At 37.6% G+C, this 15,858-nt stretch overlaps 1 protein-coding gene across 1 annotated transcript in view; it reads left to right on the top strand.

Moving 5' to 3' along the window:
• Window positions 1-15,858, top strand: part of si:ch211-191a24.3 (tensin-3) — a 74,323-nt gene that overhangs the window by 39,454 nt on the left and 19,011 nt on the right. The window contains exons 14-16 of the mRNA XM_017689164.2: window positions 3,844-3,953; window positions 4,958-5,090; window positions 6,726-6,806. Of these exons, the coding sequence (XP_017544653.1) occupies window positions 3,844-3,953; window positions 4,958-5,090; window positions 6,726-6,806 (324 nt within the window). The remainder of the gene's footprint in view (window positions 1-3,843; window positions 3,954-4,957; window positions 5,091-6,725; window positions 6,807-15,858) is intronic.

The raw sequence follows: 15,858 nt of genomic DNA, 5'->3' as shown, positions 1-15,858 counted from the left end.
TAAACATAAGCACGAAAAATACAAGGCCTCTTGACCAGGGTATATTTTGGTTTGTCTTTCTGGATTTACATGACCAAATTGTAAGGCAAATTATTCAGTGAAATAAATGTAAATTTATTTATTTATTTAATGTTTTAACAGAAAGTGTGTTTTATGATCTACACATATTGCTATATTCTTACAATTTACTGCTGAAAGCCAAAAATCTTTGACACTCTTTGTATTATTTTACAAAAATAGTTTTTACAGAGTTTATCACTGAAGAAACGCCATCTGTTTATAGTTTATAGCCCAGATTTGTGGAAAAATGGGTCGACTTTCAGTAGACAAAAAATTCCGAGTTCAGCTTCTTTATTATAATGGTTAATGGTTATATATTCTTTATAATGGTTAAAAATGACATCATCATCTATTTGATTGGAAAGAAGACAGCTCCAGCTCTCATATGACACCCACCTTTTGAATGTAGCTTATGAAATTGAAAAGTTATGAAGAATATGGCGAAGTGTGTTTTGGAACCACCGGTAGGAATTGAAGAGGTTAAAATCATTTAGAAGTGATGCGTTAAATTTACTCTGCAAATACATGAATCGCTAAATAATTTGCACATGAAACACATATTACATAAACACAGTTATTGACAAAATTGTGCTGATGTGCTGACAAGCTGTTATTCACATGGTAATGATCTATTTGAACGGAGTAAATTCATCCCTTTTTTCAGTGGACAACACTGGGCGGCTTGGCTATAGGAGTTACTCATTTAAGCTACACTTGCTACAGGTTACTCATGAGTCTGATGACAAAGAAGATAATCAGACAGCAAAGTAACCTAGCATTAGCCCAAAGCTGGCATTAGCTGTAATTAGCTAATGACTCAGCTTAGCTACAATAGCAAAATCAATTTTGAGGATACTTTATTAATGCAGCTCACAGCAGTGCTGCTGAAATGGGATGAAGCACTATGGAAAGCAAGCATGTACAGGGAAAAGCGAATTCAGAATTCTATGAAGAATAACAATATTCAGAACACATTAATAACCCATTGTAAATAGTTTTCACTTTGGGACGGCTAAATAGGATTTTGTCCTTGTTTTCTGTTACGTTCCGTGAGAAGTATTGTTTCATTGCACTCCACAGTTTGTAATCTTTGCTAAACATTTGCAGAAGTCATGACATCTACCAAAACAAAAATGCCCTAATCATGAAAAAGTGTGTTAAGAGGCTTATTTAGGCACTGTGTTTTTCTACAGTAGGAAGTCTTTATCAGTTTATTTTTCATTGTCATATTTGGATGACATAAAGCACCTATTTTTAGGAGGTATCCGGTCCAGCCATAGTCCATAGTTTGAGAGACAGCTCTAACTCCAAACACGGTGCAGTTTTGCTGAGTAATAGTTTAACTTTGAAGGAAAGTACAATAAGCAATTCACTGGAAAATAACCTTGTTCTCCAAAACTTCCTATCAGTTTAACTTCAGTTAAACTTTAATTGTGCCTGCAGCACAGTTTTAAGGCTTAAAAACACACAGGTTGGGGCTCCTGAGTGGCGCAACTGTCTAAGCGCTGGCCTTATCATCAGGAGACCAAGAGTTTGATCCCTGGTGATGCTACAGCCATCCGTAGCCGGGAGTTCAAGAGAGCACTATTGTCCTCGCTCTCCCTGGGTGGGTAGGATGGCCCCTCTTCACCCACCGTCACTCAGCGCGATTCTAGTGACCGCAGGCATCTGTTAGCTGGCGTAACAGATCTGGCGGTTGGTGCTTTCCTCTGCTTCTTCCTCCTAGCATTGGTAGTATTGTGTGACTGGGGGAGCCTTAACTAGTGGGTGGATTTGGAGACTAATAAATTGGTGGGAAAGTCGGGTAAAAAAAAAACAAAAAAAAAAAAGCTCACACAGGTTATATCTGCACGTTAGTTGAAGCAAAAGTTTGAAAACCCCAGGGTTGGTACTTGTTTTGTCGTTTTTATAAGTGAACATACGTTAACATATCCTCTATAGAGAACAAACTTAACTTGCCTTTTTTTTTTAGTGCACAATTTTTATTTATTAACTGAATTTAACATAGTGGGTAAAAAAGTTGCATGCTTTTTTTTTTTTTTTTACACAATGTTAAATTCAGCATATAAACAGCAAGTAATCATGCATTAAAATGTGCAGAAATGTGTTCTTTGTAGAGAAGGCAGGTATTTTCACTTAGTAAAATGCAATTTCCCTCTGGGATCAATAAAGGATTCTGATTCTGATTAAACTTACAAAATTTGACCAGTGGAGTCCATACGTTTGCATAAAGTCAAACATCCACTGCATTGATCTTGGTTCTTATAATGAAGGGGTTCTTTTGAAAGGATGTCTGGGATTTTCCCTTCCTCATTCAGTGATTCTCGCACTCACATATAGATGACTGAGAGAAAAAGACTCCTGACTGAAATATGCAGCATATCATTACTGTAACGTGTCCTCTGGCACACATCCTGTTATGTGTGTATGCGCGTTTGAAGGTGTATTGTGTAAGAGCTCAGGAATGCATTTGAAGTAAAAGATACCTTACAGACTTACTTTTCTTCACCTCTTTGTGTCACTGTCAGTGGAGCGTTTTGGTGGTATGAACTTCTAAAACGCTGAATACATCACATCATGTTCATGACTTTAGAGGATCTGAACCATAAAAATCAATGTTCATCTGTAATGCACCTGGTTTACATCATAAGAGCTTAGTTACAGTCCACTGTTACTGTACAGAGGCTATCAGACTCTGAGGTGGTCAGAATAAAGCAGTAATCCACAAGATTCCATGGTTTATGACAGTTAAGGGATGCCATGATGCTGAGTGTAAATCACTGTTATGCACTGTAATGTCTCAAGTGACTTATTGCTCAAAACACTCTGTGAGAAATCTGTTTTGCTTGGCAATAGTCTGCTATTACTTTTGCTTGCCATAGTGTACTATTATTACCGTGCTCTACTATTACTACTATTATAAGTATATTGCTTGGTGGAAGAATTGTACATTATGATTTATTTTGCTACTAATTTAATTTTATTGAACATCGTCATACTTTTTCATCATGTTTTCTCACCAGTATGTCACTTCAGACCATGCATTACAGTGATTTTACACTTAACCTATGTGTCAAATGCTACATACTGCTAAGTATCTTTGAGACATTGTACAACAGTATGCCTGAGTTAGGCCTGAGTTCAGTCTGCTGACATGATGATGCTGTATTAGACTGTAGAACCCATTCTGTGCATTTCTAGACAAGACATATTTTTGTGACCATCTGTCCCAAAAGATGTTGCTTTAGCACTAAGCTGCTCAATCTATGAAAAACTAATGTTTTCCAATCCTGATCCTGGAGTCCTGCTGCACATTTTAGTGTTTTCCCTGCTCCAACACATCAGATTCAGCTTTTCAGGCTATTAAGCTATATGTGCAGTGCAGGAGTGCTCCTGGGTAAAGACTGTGGGCGACTGATGAACACCAGTAAAACAGCTCTGTCCTGAAAAGAATATCAGAGATCACTGGAAAAATGACGACCATGCTAGAAATTGCTCAGAATGAAAGAGATTGTATTACTCAAGCTATCATACTACTATGAGAAAAATGTCAAAGGCAACTTAAAAAGTAAAAAAAAATCAGATCTCAGATCATGATGATCGTTGGGATTTTACTATAAAGAGGCAGTTTTTCCCCCTGGAGCTTACAATCAGTGTAGACTCTGGAATTCATGACATGGGTATTAAATCTCTCTCTCTCTCTCTCTCTGTCTCTCTCTTATCTTTCTCTTTCTCTCTCTCTCTCTCTCTCTTTCTCTCTCTCTTTCTCTCTCTGGCTCTCAGGCATAGGCAGTAGGCAGATTAGTGATGTCACTAATCAGTCTGCATACAGGAGTCCTGCTGGTGATCTGTTACAGCCATTACCCAAGCCTGCTTTCTCTAAACTGTCCCAGGTGCACTACACACTCACACACACACTCACACACACACACCATGTTGTGTTATTCAGATTTTTTGACAAACCACCTGAATAATTTTACATCCATGTGCTTTATATTTTTTACATTACCTTTAGGGTTAGGTTTATGGTTAGAGCATTGTTATTACATTTAGGTAATTATATATATATATATATATATATATATATATATATATATATATATATATATATATATATAATATATGCAATTCAAACAAATATCTCAAATATTAACTTTACAGGAGAAGACAAAAACATTCTTAACTTTTACTCTCAGTTAATGTGAAGTCATTTTATTACAAATGATTTTGGAACATTTCTGTTTGTCTATTCATCATCAATTTTTACACAGTGTAAAGGACAGCAACCATGTTCAGTTTACGTAGAGCAGTAAAAATCAGCATGGAGATACATGTTTTTCTTTGGACAACAAACTATGTATGATCCCTTGTTCTGACTGGGGATGTGCTTTCCAAAAAAATGTAGCAAAAAAACAACACCAAATACGGGGCTTCAGCTAAAATGAATGCAGAACTGTAGTCTTTCCTTTTTACAGCTCTGTTTTTTGCACAAAAATGAAGCAGCACGTAGAGCAATATACTTCAAAACAGTACGGGATGTAGTGTTAGTAGTGATACAGTAGTGATACAGCTGCGCCAAAGCCAGCTATGCTATCTCTGCATTTTCAGTCACATTGTGACTGAATATGTCCTTGACAACACATTGACATTAAGGCATAGCAAAGTTTAATCAAAGTTGTAATATAATGCACTTAGTTACTCGCAAATACGAATACATTTGTCACATTTTGCAGTCCTGTTTAGACATAAAATAGGCATTTCACTGATTTATTGGTCTTTCTTTATTTTCCTGTGGTAGAACATAACAAACAGTCATCTCCGTATTTGAGTGAATGAATCCGTGCACATCCCTAATCCTGACAGTGTATGAAAACATGTATGTGTATTTTTTCAACAGTACGGGGCTCTTTATGGTGGTGACACTGTGGACTATGAAGAATTCACTCCACGGACTGACAGATCTCTATGGGTGGACCTTAATCAGCCTCCATCAACACCTGCATTTCCAGTGTCACCTCCTACGCCTTATGGTAAGTCTTATTGCATGAGTTATTGGAACATGAGTGTTCTGATGAGGTTTTCCTCTTATTTTTTATTCTGAAGAAATTTTCTTTGACAGCATGTCTGTGAAGGCTTATTGAGTGCATCACTGAGTGTCTAGAAATTCAGAAGCTGCTGCAGCTGAATCATTACTGTGCCACTATTAATTAGATTCACTTTTATGTGACTTAAGCATTGTTTATGAAAAGACTTGACAAATCAAGCCATCAGTAATATGTGATATGTTATGGTAATATATGAATTATTTTACAATCCCAATTCCAATGAAGTTGGGACCTTGTGTAAAAAATAAAACAGAATACGATGATTTGCAAATCCTTTTCAACCTATATTCAACTGAATACTGTGGCGCATTATGAAGTGCAAAATACGACAATGGAGACCCCGGACTGTTGAGCAACTGAAGTTATACATCAAGCAAGAATGGGAAAGAATTCCACCTACAAAGCTTCAACAATTAGTGTCCTCAGTTCCCAAACGCTTATTGAGTGTTGTTCAAAGGAAAGGTGATGTAACACAGTGGTAAACATGCCCCTGTCCCAACTTCTTTGGAACGTGTTGCAGGCATCAAATTCAAAATGAGTGAATATTTGCAAAAAACTATTAAGTTTAACCATTTGAACATTAAATATCTTGTCTTTGTAGTGTATTCAATTGAATATAGGTTGAAAAGGATTTGCAAATCATCATATTCTGTTTTTATTTATGTTTTACACAACGTCCCAACTTCATTGGAATTGGCGGTTGTATATTATTATATTATTATGGATATATAGGTTATTTAAACCTTACAAAGGTTCTTCAAATCTTACAAAGGTTCTTGCACATATTATTTACAAACCTGTTTTAAGAACCATGCACTGAAAGGCTCTTTAAGGAATTAAAAGTGGTTCTTCTATTGCATTGCTTACTTTTTTATTTCAATTGGCCCCTTTATAAATATGAAGGATGATGTTGGAAGCATTTTGTGTACCTCAAGTGCATAGACAGAACCTGAAAGCAAAAAATGAGAAACTGTGTATGAAATTGCTTTTGTTAACTGTTTATGGTAAACTTAGTTGTAAACAACAAGGTTTACAATGCCTTTGTGGCTTTGAAAAATACACTTAGTATAATGATGTGCTGTATGGCTTTAAAATCAATTAGTAAAGCTAATAGACAGTTTAAAAGGTTTGAGCACCTGTGTTACATGTTTTATTGATTTTCTAAGTGATAATAAGTTAACATGTCCTCTACAGGGAACAAAATCCTGGACTTTTACTGTAAATTTGCTGAATTTAACATATTGTGGAGAAAAGCATCAAATGTGGCATGTACAAAAGTTATAGTATATTAAATATGTTAAGTTTTATTTTTTCCAACTATGTTAATTCAGCAAATAAATATAAATTGTAGAAAATGAAAAGAATGCAGACAATTGCCATAAGTTGTGTTCCGTGTAAAGCATGTTTTAGCTTACTTTCGCTCAAATCTTCAAAACAAAGCAATTTGACTGGGGGTGTTCAAACTTTTATATATGACTGTTTGTCTTACAGTGTACACAGCATAGGTTTGGTTTTGTTCATATATGAATTAACAAGCGGCTTTGTTTTGTATTCTTTCAGTGAAGAGCATGTATGACTTTTCCCACGTGGGCCACAGTCCTCAGCCCAGTGCACAGCACCTGCTCTCAAGGACACAGCAAGGTAAACTAAACTCACCTGTCAACCCCCACCCTGAGAGCAAATAAAAGCCTAGAAGTACTTCATCTAAGGTGAAAAACTGTGGTGCAACACAATAGGTAAAAAAAAAACAAAGCTAACAGTAAGACTAAATGATGATGATGTAATATCACTTGTTGAATGTAATGTAATTTGTTGTTAGTTCAGTTAGTACTTTTTTCACTGTATAGTCATAGAAACAAACTGTACTATATTAAGAAAACTTGTTTGCCATGATGGCATAAAGATGCTTGGTATGTGGCTGTGTTCGTAATGACACGACACCTACATAAGCCATTTATGACAACTGACATAGACCTTTTCTAAACACTTATTCCAATATGCTCTGTTTGTCTAAAGTTTGTGTTTGCCAGCTTTGTTCAAGTTCAAGCTTAATATTAAGTTCAAGCTTAATATACACAGTGAAACAAAACAACATTCCTCCAGGACCATGAGCAGCACAGGAACACAAGTGCTGCACATTACAGTAAACAGTGCAGATAATACAGTGCAGTAAATTCAAAAGCCTTACAATAAATACAAAACAGGGTACAGATAGTATGTTACTGAGAATATGCAGAGTTATGCAAAGCAGGATGTAACCTACTATTACATATTAGCAGATAGCCTAGCATTTATGAGCATAGCAGTCACTGATGTGGCAGCCAGAACAGCAGCTTGGTACTTGGTTGATACAGCATTCTAGCAGCCGATATTGTTAAAGATAAAAATAAAAATAAAATGTGCAAAAAATAAATGATATGTGGCAAAAATGCAAGTAGACAGTAAGAGATGTCCAAGGTGATGTAACATCTACAGTATGTCATTGTTTAAATTATGTTGTCATGACACTTTCTGGGGTCAAATGACATTGTCGTTCTATCTGAGTGTACATCACAGTGACATTGCTGACAGTATGATATAGCTTGCGAAGTCAGGCATTTACTGGAGCACTCAGGCAAAATGAGTTTCAGTTTGCCATTTACAAGATCATATCAGTGTTATGTTGCTTCTATACTAAAGCCTTATAACAGCTGGATGAGACCTAGAGGGGCTGTAATTTGAGTAATTATCTGCAATGTCTATAGTTTTTGCTAAATCTGCTAACATAATAATTCCTGAGTGAACTGCCTTCTATAATTTGCCAAACCCAGATCTCCTTCAGTAATAGGAGTCCTAGACATTGGCACCTCTGTATTTTTGGTTACAGGCAAATGAGGCTAACTAAAATGTATCTCTTGGTGCCTATTCCTTCAACCGCAAGTTCAAAACCTAAATACAAGAAGAGTGAAATAAAATAACTGAAGCTTCCTCTCACAGGGCAGAGCGATTAAAGATTTCTGTCCTGTTGGGTGACATTTGTTAAGCCAAAGTCAAGTCTATCCGGTTTTAACTGAAAGTTTGCTTTTGTTGTTTATTCATTTGGATCTATTTAATTCTTGTCTTAATGCTGCAGTCAATGTCCAGGCCATGACATTTCAATTCAGACTATTTGGGGAAATTACACAGATACTTTATCCCATATGCATCAGCCAGTTGAATCCTTTACAAATGACGTTACTGGCTCTCCTTTAGTAAAACTGAAACAGCTTGAACAGTGTGTGAGTTACAGAGTTATAATGTGAGTTATCATGTGCTGTATCATTTCACCTAAAAGTGTCAAGACACAACCCAATGGCAGGAAAAAAAGTCAGCTGACAAAGCTGTTTTGTCAGCTTTAGCAGCCTTTATAACAGATGATGCCTTTTGGAAAAAGCATTTAAAAATGTTGATGTAGGTTTTCTGGTCATGTATGTGCCATAGACTTATGAACACTACCCCACAGTGAAGTGTTTTACGGAATATTTTTTACACAGAGCGCACTGATCAGTGTTTGTGACTTCTGCCAATGGTGAGATTTGCTTTGTGTGTGTGTATCTCTGCTCTAAGTTGACCTGTAATATTATTCAAGGATATGGGCAGAGAGCCATGACATGACACAGTTTACGACTTTGTGTGTGCATGTGTACGTGCACGTCTCCATGTGTCTGTGTGTGTGAGAGAGATAACAAATAAGGTTTGTGCATGAATTTCAGGGAGACATCCATTTGCCTCAGATGCGTTTCACACCAAAATAATTTCCCTCATAAGCCTGTAAAGCCTGTAGCTGCTGTGTTAAAAACTCTACTAAAAATAGCTCTCTATGTTTCAGGAAGTGGCCCCTTTGGGCCAGGAAACAGGCTTCCTGTGGCCTCGGCCATTCAGGAGTTTAGGATGTCCACATCTCTCTGAGGTCTGCATGAAATATGTGCAACTATATGACAATGGACAGATGTTTTTGTGTAAACTTTTGCCGACCTATGAAAAGAACGCAAAACTCTAGCATGAAATATCATGAGACCAGGAAGAAATTAATAATAACTGAGCCAATCTGAGAGCCAGCAAGCTGTGAGGCAGTGCTGATGCATCTACACAGTTGTTGTCTTTATGTTTACTTATTTTGGCAAGGATTGCGTTGATGCATTTTATTCATGTGCAACCGATATACATATTTGAATCATATTCCAATCATGTCCATTCAAAGCATTCAAGCTATTTTCAAGCTAATTCAAGTTACTGTTTTCAGTGCAGTTCTTCCTCTGGGTCAGGTAATGTTCTGCATTGATTGTTGCTTCAGAGCTTTAATTAAATATGTATTACAATTTATGAATAGGATTTTTGCATATTAACTTATTACTGTGCCTCAGACAGTGTTACATAAAGCCTCATTAGTGCTTCAGATTGGATTTAATTGTCTTGTAATCAAATATTCATTGTAGCTTTAAATAAAGAGCTTGAGTTTCCTTAGGTTTCTCTGCTATTCTGAAGTTAAACCCAGGAGCGAGCAATTTAACAACAAGAATTAAACAAACAGGATAAAAGATGAGCCCTCAAGACCTCAGGCTGCCTATCCAGAGGATGTGTTGTGTATTTTAATTTCCTCATGTGGGAAAATTACAGAAGGTTACATAACTTGTGTTTAATTCAAAATAAGCAGGAGATAAACAGAAGCCCTCTCAGCCAAGTAGACAATGACAGAATAATGTAAATATTTACTGAGATGCTTGAGGAGAGGAAAATTACTTTCACTGACAAACGGAATTTAATGTGAGAAACAAAACCAGAATTAGTATTTTTTGAGAGAAAGACTAGAATATTTATTTTTCAAAGTACAAACACACTGAGCTTCTAACAAATTAGATATTAGATATTAGGAATAGAATCACCTTAAAGTTGGCACTGAATAACATTTATAATGGAGCTCTTGTTATTTCAGAGATAGCTCCCCCTTCTGGCCCATCTCTTTTCAAATGTATAAAAGCACTAAATAAACAGCCAGTATGTGATTGTAGCAGCACCTGTGTACCATTTGGGAGCTTTCACGCCCTCTCTATCTTCACTTTGGCTCTATCTTTCCTGTTTTCACCACTCACTGACATACGAAAAGATTTATTGGTGTTATTTAAGCATACATTTATTTAGGTCCCAAATAGATATGCAGTCATATGCAAACTTGAATAGCCCTTTTTAAAGTAAGTTTTACATATTAGAAAAAATATAATATAAGATAAAAAATTTTGCACAGTCAGCATTTTACTTTTCTGCAAAAACCAACTTTTCAGAAGTCTGTTCTGTGTAGAGGATATGTTGACTTACTTTCACTTAGGAAATCAACCAAACATATCATTTGACCAGGGGTGCCCAAACCTTTGCATACAATTCTATACTGATGGCTACATGCTTACAGAGGTATTAGCTTTGACATTGTCCATTTGCCCTATTATTATTAGTGCATTTACTAGTTTTTTCCTAGTGTAAATTCATATGACAGCTGGATAAGACATGCTGAATCTGCTGTAACTACAGCTGATGTTAAACTCTTTCTAAATCCTTACAGAAACACTTTGTAAAATATAAACTATTTCCACTAAGTTCATTTTGGCTTTAATACAGTTTAAATAAAGTAGAAGCTAAATGACATGAGGAATCAGCTCAATGTATATGTAGAGTGGCCACACTGTTATATTACCAAATTATATTATTTTGTTGAAATCATATTGACAAACACGTTTAGCGCAAAACTCTTTTCCAAAAATTCCAATAGAGTGCTATACAGAACAGAGGATGACGTGTCAAAGTCTCTGGCTTATTTTTATACTTTGAGGAAAAAGGGTACCTTTCAGGGTACAAGTGCTGTCACTCTGGGGGTAACACATTTAGCTAGGGAACATAACTGTACCATGTTCAGTTGATTTATTTTAGTTACACTGACTCCAAGCTTTTTATCTTGTTCTTGTGAAAACTTAATATGCTTCTTTCTCCTGGAAACATGATCTTATTGTAGCTTAATAACCTATTTAAAGTCTACAGTTGCACCTTAAGGACCATGTTGTATCTTTGATGGTATTTCTATTGTTTGTACCTTAGAGGACTAAAATTTACCAAGACGGTGTACAAGACAGTGTCCAATGTTGTTGGTGAGCTTGTGTTCCTTAATGGATTAATGAATTCAGAAATGTATGATGGCATTTTGGGTGCAAACCTGCCAAAGTGTCTAAATGAACTGCTCAAATGATGGCATTCTTTTGCCAATGAATTTATTCAATTTTTGAGTATGGCACAAATGTCCAAATACTTTGATTCATAGTAACTACTTCTACCTTGTAATTGTGAGATACACTGTATTGCCAAAAGTATTCACTCACCCATCCAAATCATTGAATGCATGTGTTCCATTCACTTCCATGGCCACAGGTGTATAAAACTAAGTACCTAGGCCTGCAGACTGCTTCTACAAACATTTATGAAAGAATGGGTCGCTCTCAGGAGCTCAGTGAATTCCAGCATGGTACCGTGATAGGATGCCACCTGTGCAACAAGTCCAGTCATGAAATGTCCTCACTTCTAAATATTCCACAGTCAACTGTCAGTGGTATTATAACAAAGTGGAAGCAATTAGGAATGACAGTAACTCAGCCACAAAGTGGTAGGCAGCTGCATCCAAGCCTTGCATCACCAAGTGCAATGCAAAGCATAGAATGCAGTGGTGTAAATCATGCCTCTCCATCTGGCAATCGGATGGACGAGTCTGGGTTTGGCGATTGCCAGGAGAACGGTACTTGGCTGACTATTGTGCCATGTGTAAAGTTTGGTGGAGGGGGGGTTACGGTGTGGGGTTGTCCCTCAGGAGTTGGGCTCGGTCCCTTAGTTTCTAGTGAAAGGAACTCTTAATGTTTCAGCACCAAGAGATTTTGGACAATTTGTTGCTCCCAACTTTGTGGGAACATTTTGGGGACTGCCCCTTCCTGTTCCAACATGACTGTGCACCAGCACACAAAGCAAGGTTCCGTAAAGACATGGATGAGCGAGTTTGGTGTGGAAGAACTTGACTGGCCTGCACGGAGTCCTGACCTCAACTCGATAGCACACCTTTGGGATGAATTAGAGTGGAGCCTGAGAGCCAGGCCTTCTCGTCCAACATCACTGTCTGACCTCACAAATGCGTCTCTGGAAGAATGGTCAAACAAATCCCATAAACACACTCCCAACCCTTGTGGAAAGCCTTCTCAGAAGAGTTGAAGCTGTTATAGCTGCAAAGGGTGGGCCGACATCATATTAAACCCTATGGATTAAGAATGGGATGTCACTCAAGTTCATATGCATGTGAAGGCAGATGAGCGAATACTTTTGGAAATATAGTGTATCTTCACTCCTGCAACATTTAAAGGCACCAGTATAACATTTCACTAAATAAAACTTTAATTGACAGCTACTGCCATAATCAGCACATCAACACATCTTTGATGCTGATAGCTTGTTAATGAATTGTTGAATGTCTGTAGACATTTCTTTGTTGAAAGTTTGCAGATCCACAGTTCACTTGCTGGTAGTCTGTTGATAGCTTGGGGATGTTGTCCAGATCATCTCTTAGTGGACTATACAAATGCAACTTTACAGATACAACTAGTGATGCTGTAACTTGTATGACACTGTAAGCAGTTATAGTTCACATAAATTGATATATTTGATGTATGTATATGCTGAAGTGTGTCTTACTATAACTTTCCGTATCACCACTGTCCAAAAAAACATGCATCTCCAAAATAACAACTTTACAGGAGAAGGAAAAACACTCTTTAATTTAAACATATGTTGATGTAAAGAGGTTTTATTCACACAAGATGAAGGACAGCTGTTGTGTTCAAATGATGTAGAAAACTAAAAAAGTGACCAAAGTAGAGCAGAAGTTCTTCTAGGACAGCGATGTAATATTCACTTTAGGAAGGGCGAAAGTTTGTGTGAACAAGAGCAGATGTTTTGGGTGGCTGCACATGTCAGTAGAAAAGCAGAGCATACGGATGTCAGTAAGAGGACGTCCTGCCCTCTGACCCCTGGTGCTGCCTTTTTGGTTGGAGACAACAGATTGCGAGGGTTTTGCTGTTTATAATGCAGAGTGGTCAATGGTCAGTGGAAGGTAGCAGAGTAGTTGTGAAGTCATATGTTAATGAGCCTGAAGGGCCATCGGCCTCACACGAGGCGGGGACAGTCATCGACACACCTCCCCTTCATACCTCCCTTCCTCCCTCCCTCCCTCCCTCCCTCTCTCTCTCTCTCTCTCTCTCTCTCTCTCTCTCTCTCTCTCTCTATCTCTTTCTCTCTCTCCTCAAAGCTGTAGTCCCTCAGTCAATGGCATATTACTGTAGGAATAATGAGTGAAGTAGTTTTCCATCTGGAGCCTCACAGATCGCAGCCAACTCAATGACTTCATTCAATCTGGGCACAGCAGACAAAGAGAGAGAGAGAGAGAGAGAGAGAGAGAGAGAGAGAGAGAGAGAGAGAGAGAGAGAAGCAGGGGGAGAGTAACTGGGGAACAGACAGTAACTGTGCGACGTGCCGCTGGTGTTTGTGCCAGGAAGCAGACCACTAAGAAGTAAAGAAAGAGGAGAGAAACAAAGCACTTTGGGGAGAAATCTTTTTTCAGCGAGGGCTGAAACTGACCAGAGACGGAGGACAGAAAACTAGCCACAGCAGCAGAAAGACTGCAATAGTAACAGCAGTCGGCTCTGTTTTACTTTTTCTCTGTGAATGAACCTCCCATGAAGAATTCCTCATCATGACTGCTTCTCTAGGTATGTGTGCAAAAGTCCTTTGTTGTGATGCTTCGGGTTACGTCTATCACTTTTATGGTGGGTTTGAGTCTGTGTGGCTGAGTGTGGCACAGAGGATGTGTGTGTGTTTATATGCTAATGAGTTAGCCATTTGCTGTAGCTGTCTCTGCCAGTATTGCATTGTCTCCTCAGATAACTGTGAGAAGGTACATCCTGCTAGAGAAGATTTCTGTTCTGTTCTGTTCTGTTCTGTTCTGTTCTGTTCTCTTCTCTTCTCTTCTCTTCTCTTCTCTTCTCTTCTCTTCTCTTCTCTTCTCAGTTTTTGGTGGGTTTTCTCCTTGTTTTTGACCTTCTCTTTTCTGTTCTCGTCTCTTCTCATTTTCCCTTTTCACTTTTTGGGCCTCTCTTCTCTCTTCTCTTCTCTCTCTGTCTCCTCTCTTCTCCTCAGGCACTGATAAAAGACACATTCCAACCCTTCAGCTTCAGGAAAATGTGTGTATTTACAAACAGCCAGCGGAATGTCACATTGCTGATCATTCAGCTGATGTCTCTCCTTTTTTCTTTCTCCCTACTGATATCACCTTTGTCTTAACCTCCCTTGATGTACCACTTTGTAAAGGGATGTTGCCTGATTATCACTGACATTTTTTGAACCACAGTATGCAAAAGTAAAATGTTCTCACAAAGTCACTGTGATAATGCGTTCTGCATGCCCTGAATGTGTTTGTGTATGTGATCTGCCTTTTTTTTTTTTTTTGGACAGTTATTTTTTGTCTCTTTGTGTATTTATTTATTTTTTTCTTGATGTGTTTAATCCTCAGTTTCTCCTCAGAATAATGCATGTGATGTTTTAAATAAGCGTGGTTCCACACAGGGACAGATTTTGGGCAGATTTAAGAGATTTGGCTGCTCATCCGTGCTTTGGTGTTGCCCCGTGTGTTTTTGCACTTTCTCTGTGGTCCTGTCAGTCCTTCAAACGCTTTGGAATTCCTCACGTGGCACACACACACAAACTGACCACTGCATTCTGTGAAAAGCATTCTCTCTCTCTCTCTCTCTCTCTCTCTCTCTCTCTCTCTCTCTCTCTCTCTCTATCTATCTATCTATCTATCTATCTATCTATCTATCTATCTATCTATCTATCTATCTATCTATCTATCTATCTATCTCCATAACTCACATCAGTGGGATAGTGTAGTGTTGTCAAAGAGAGAAAGAAAAAGAGGTTTGGCAGTTTGTTTTTGGTCTTTGGCAGATTCACTGGACTGCCATGAGAGCAAGAATGTGGATTGGGGTATGGGGTTGTGGTGTCCCCAGCATCAGTCAACTGAGCGTGCAGTCATTTGGAAAAATATAAATACCTAGTCAAATAGCATGTTTTGTTGATTTTCCAAATGAAAATACATTAATACATCCTCTACAGAGAACAAACCAATAGTGGCATTTTTGGGTTTAGTTTAGTGCATAATTTCTATTTGTTTGTTTTTGAGATATTGGGTGGAAAACCAATAAATAAATTTTCAAATTTGCCATAACTTTTTTCCACAGGCCACATCTGTCAAAAAAACAATTGTGCATTACATTGTGCAGAAGTATGTTCTCTGTAGAGGTTGTGTACCCATTTGAACTTAGAAAATAACAAAATATAATATAAATATAAACAAACTGCATATAAAGTGTACCTGCTTGTAGAGCTAAGCAAAGGCATTATTTATAACTATCATGATAAATTGTTATATTATGCCCTTCTGAGCAGATCATGGATCATCAGTACTGATGTGATTAATGTAGTGAAATCAGAATATGGTTTGTGTGGTTTTTCATTGTTTTTAATGAGGCACCACTGTTGGTTTTTTCTTTTTCTTTTTTCTTGTTTTGGCTGTTCCAACACTGTTAGAAGTTTCTTCATC

The sequence above is a fragment of the Pygocentrus nattereri genome, chromosome 4 (assembly GCF_015220715.1).
Source record: "Pygocentrus nattereri isolate fPygNat1 chromosome 4, fPygNat1.pri, whole genome shotgun sequence".
Taxonomy (NCBI): Eukaryota; Metazoa; Chordata; class Actinopteri; order Characiformes; family Serrasalmidae; genus Pygocentrus; species Pygocentrus nattereri.
The sequence above is the reverse complement of the archived record's forward strand: the minus strand, read 5'-3'. Positions and strand labels throughout refer to the sequence as shown.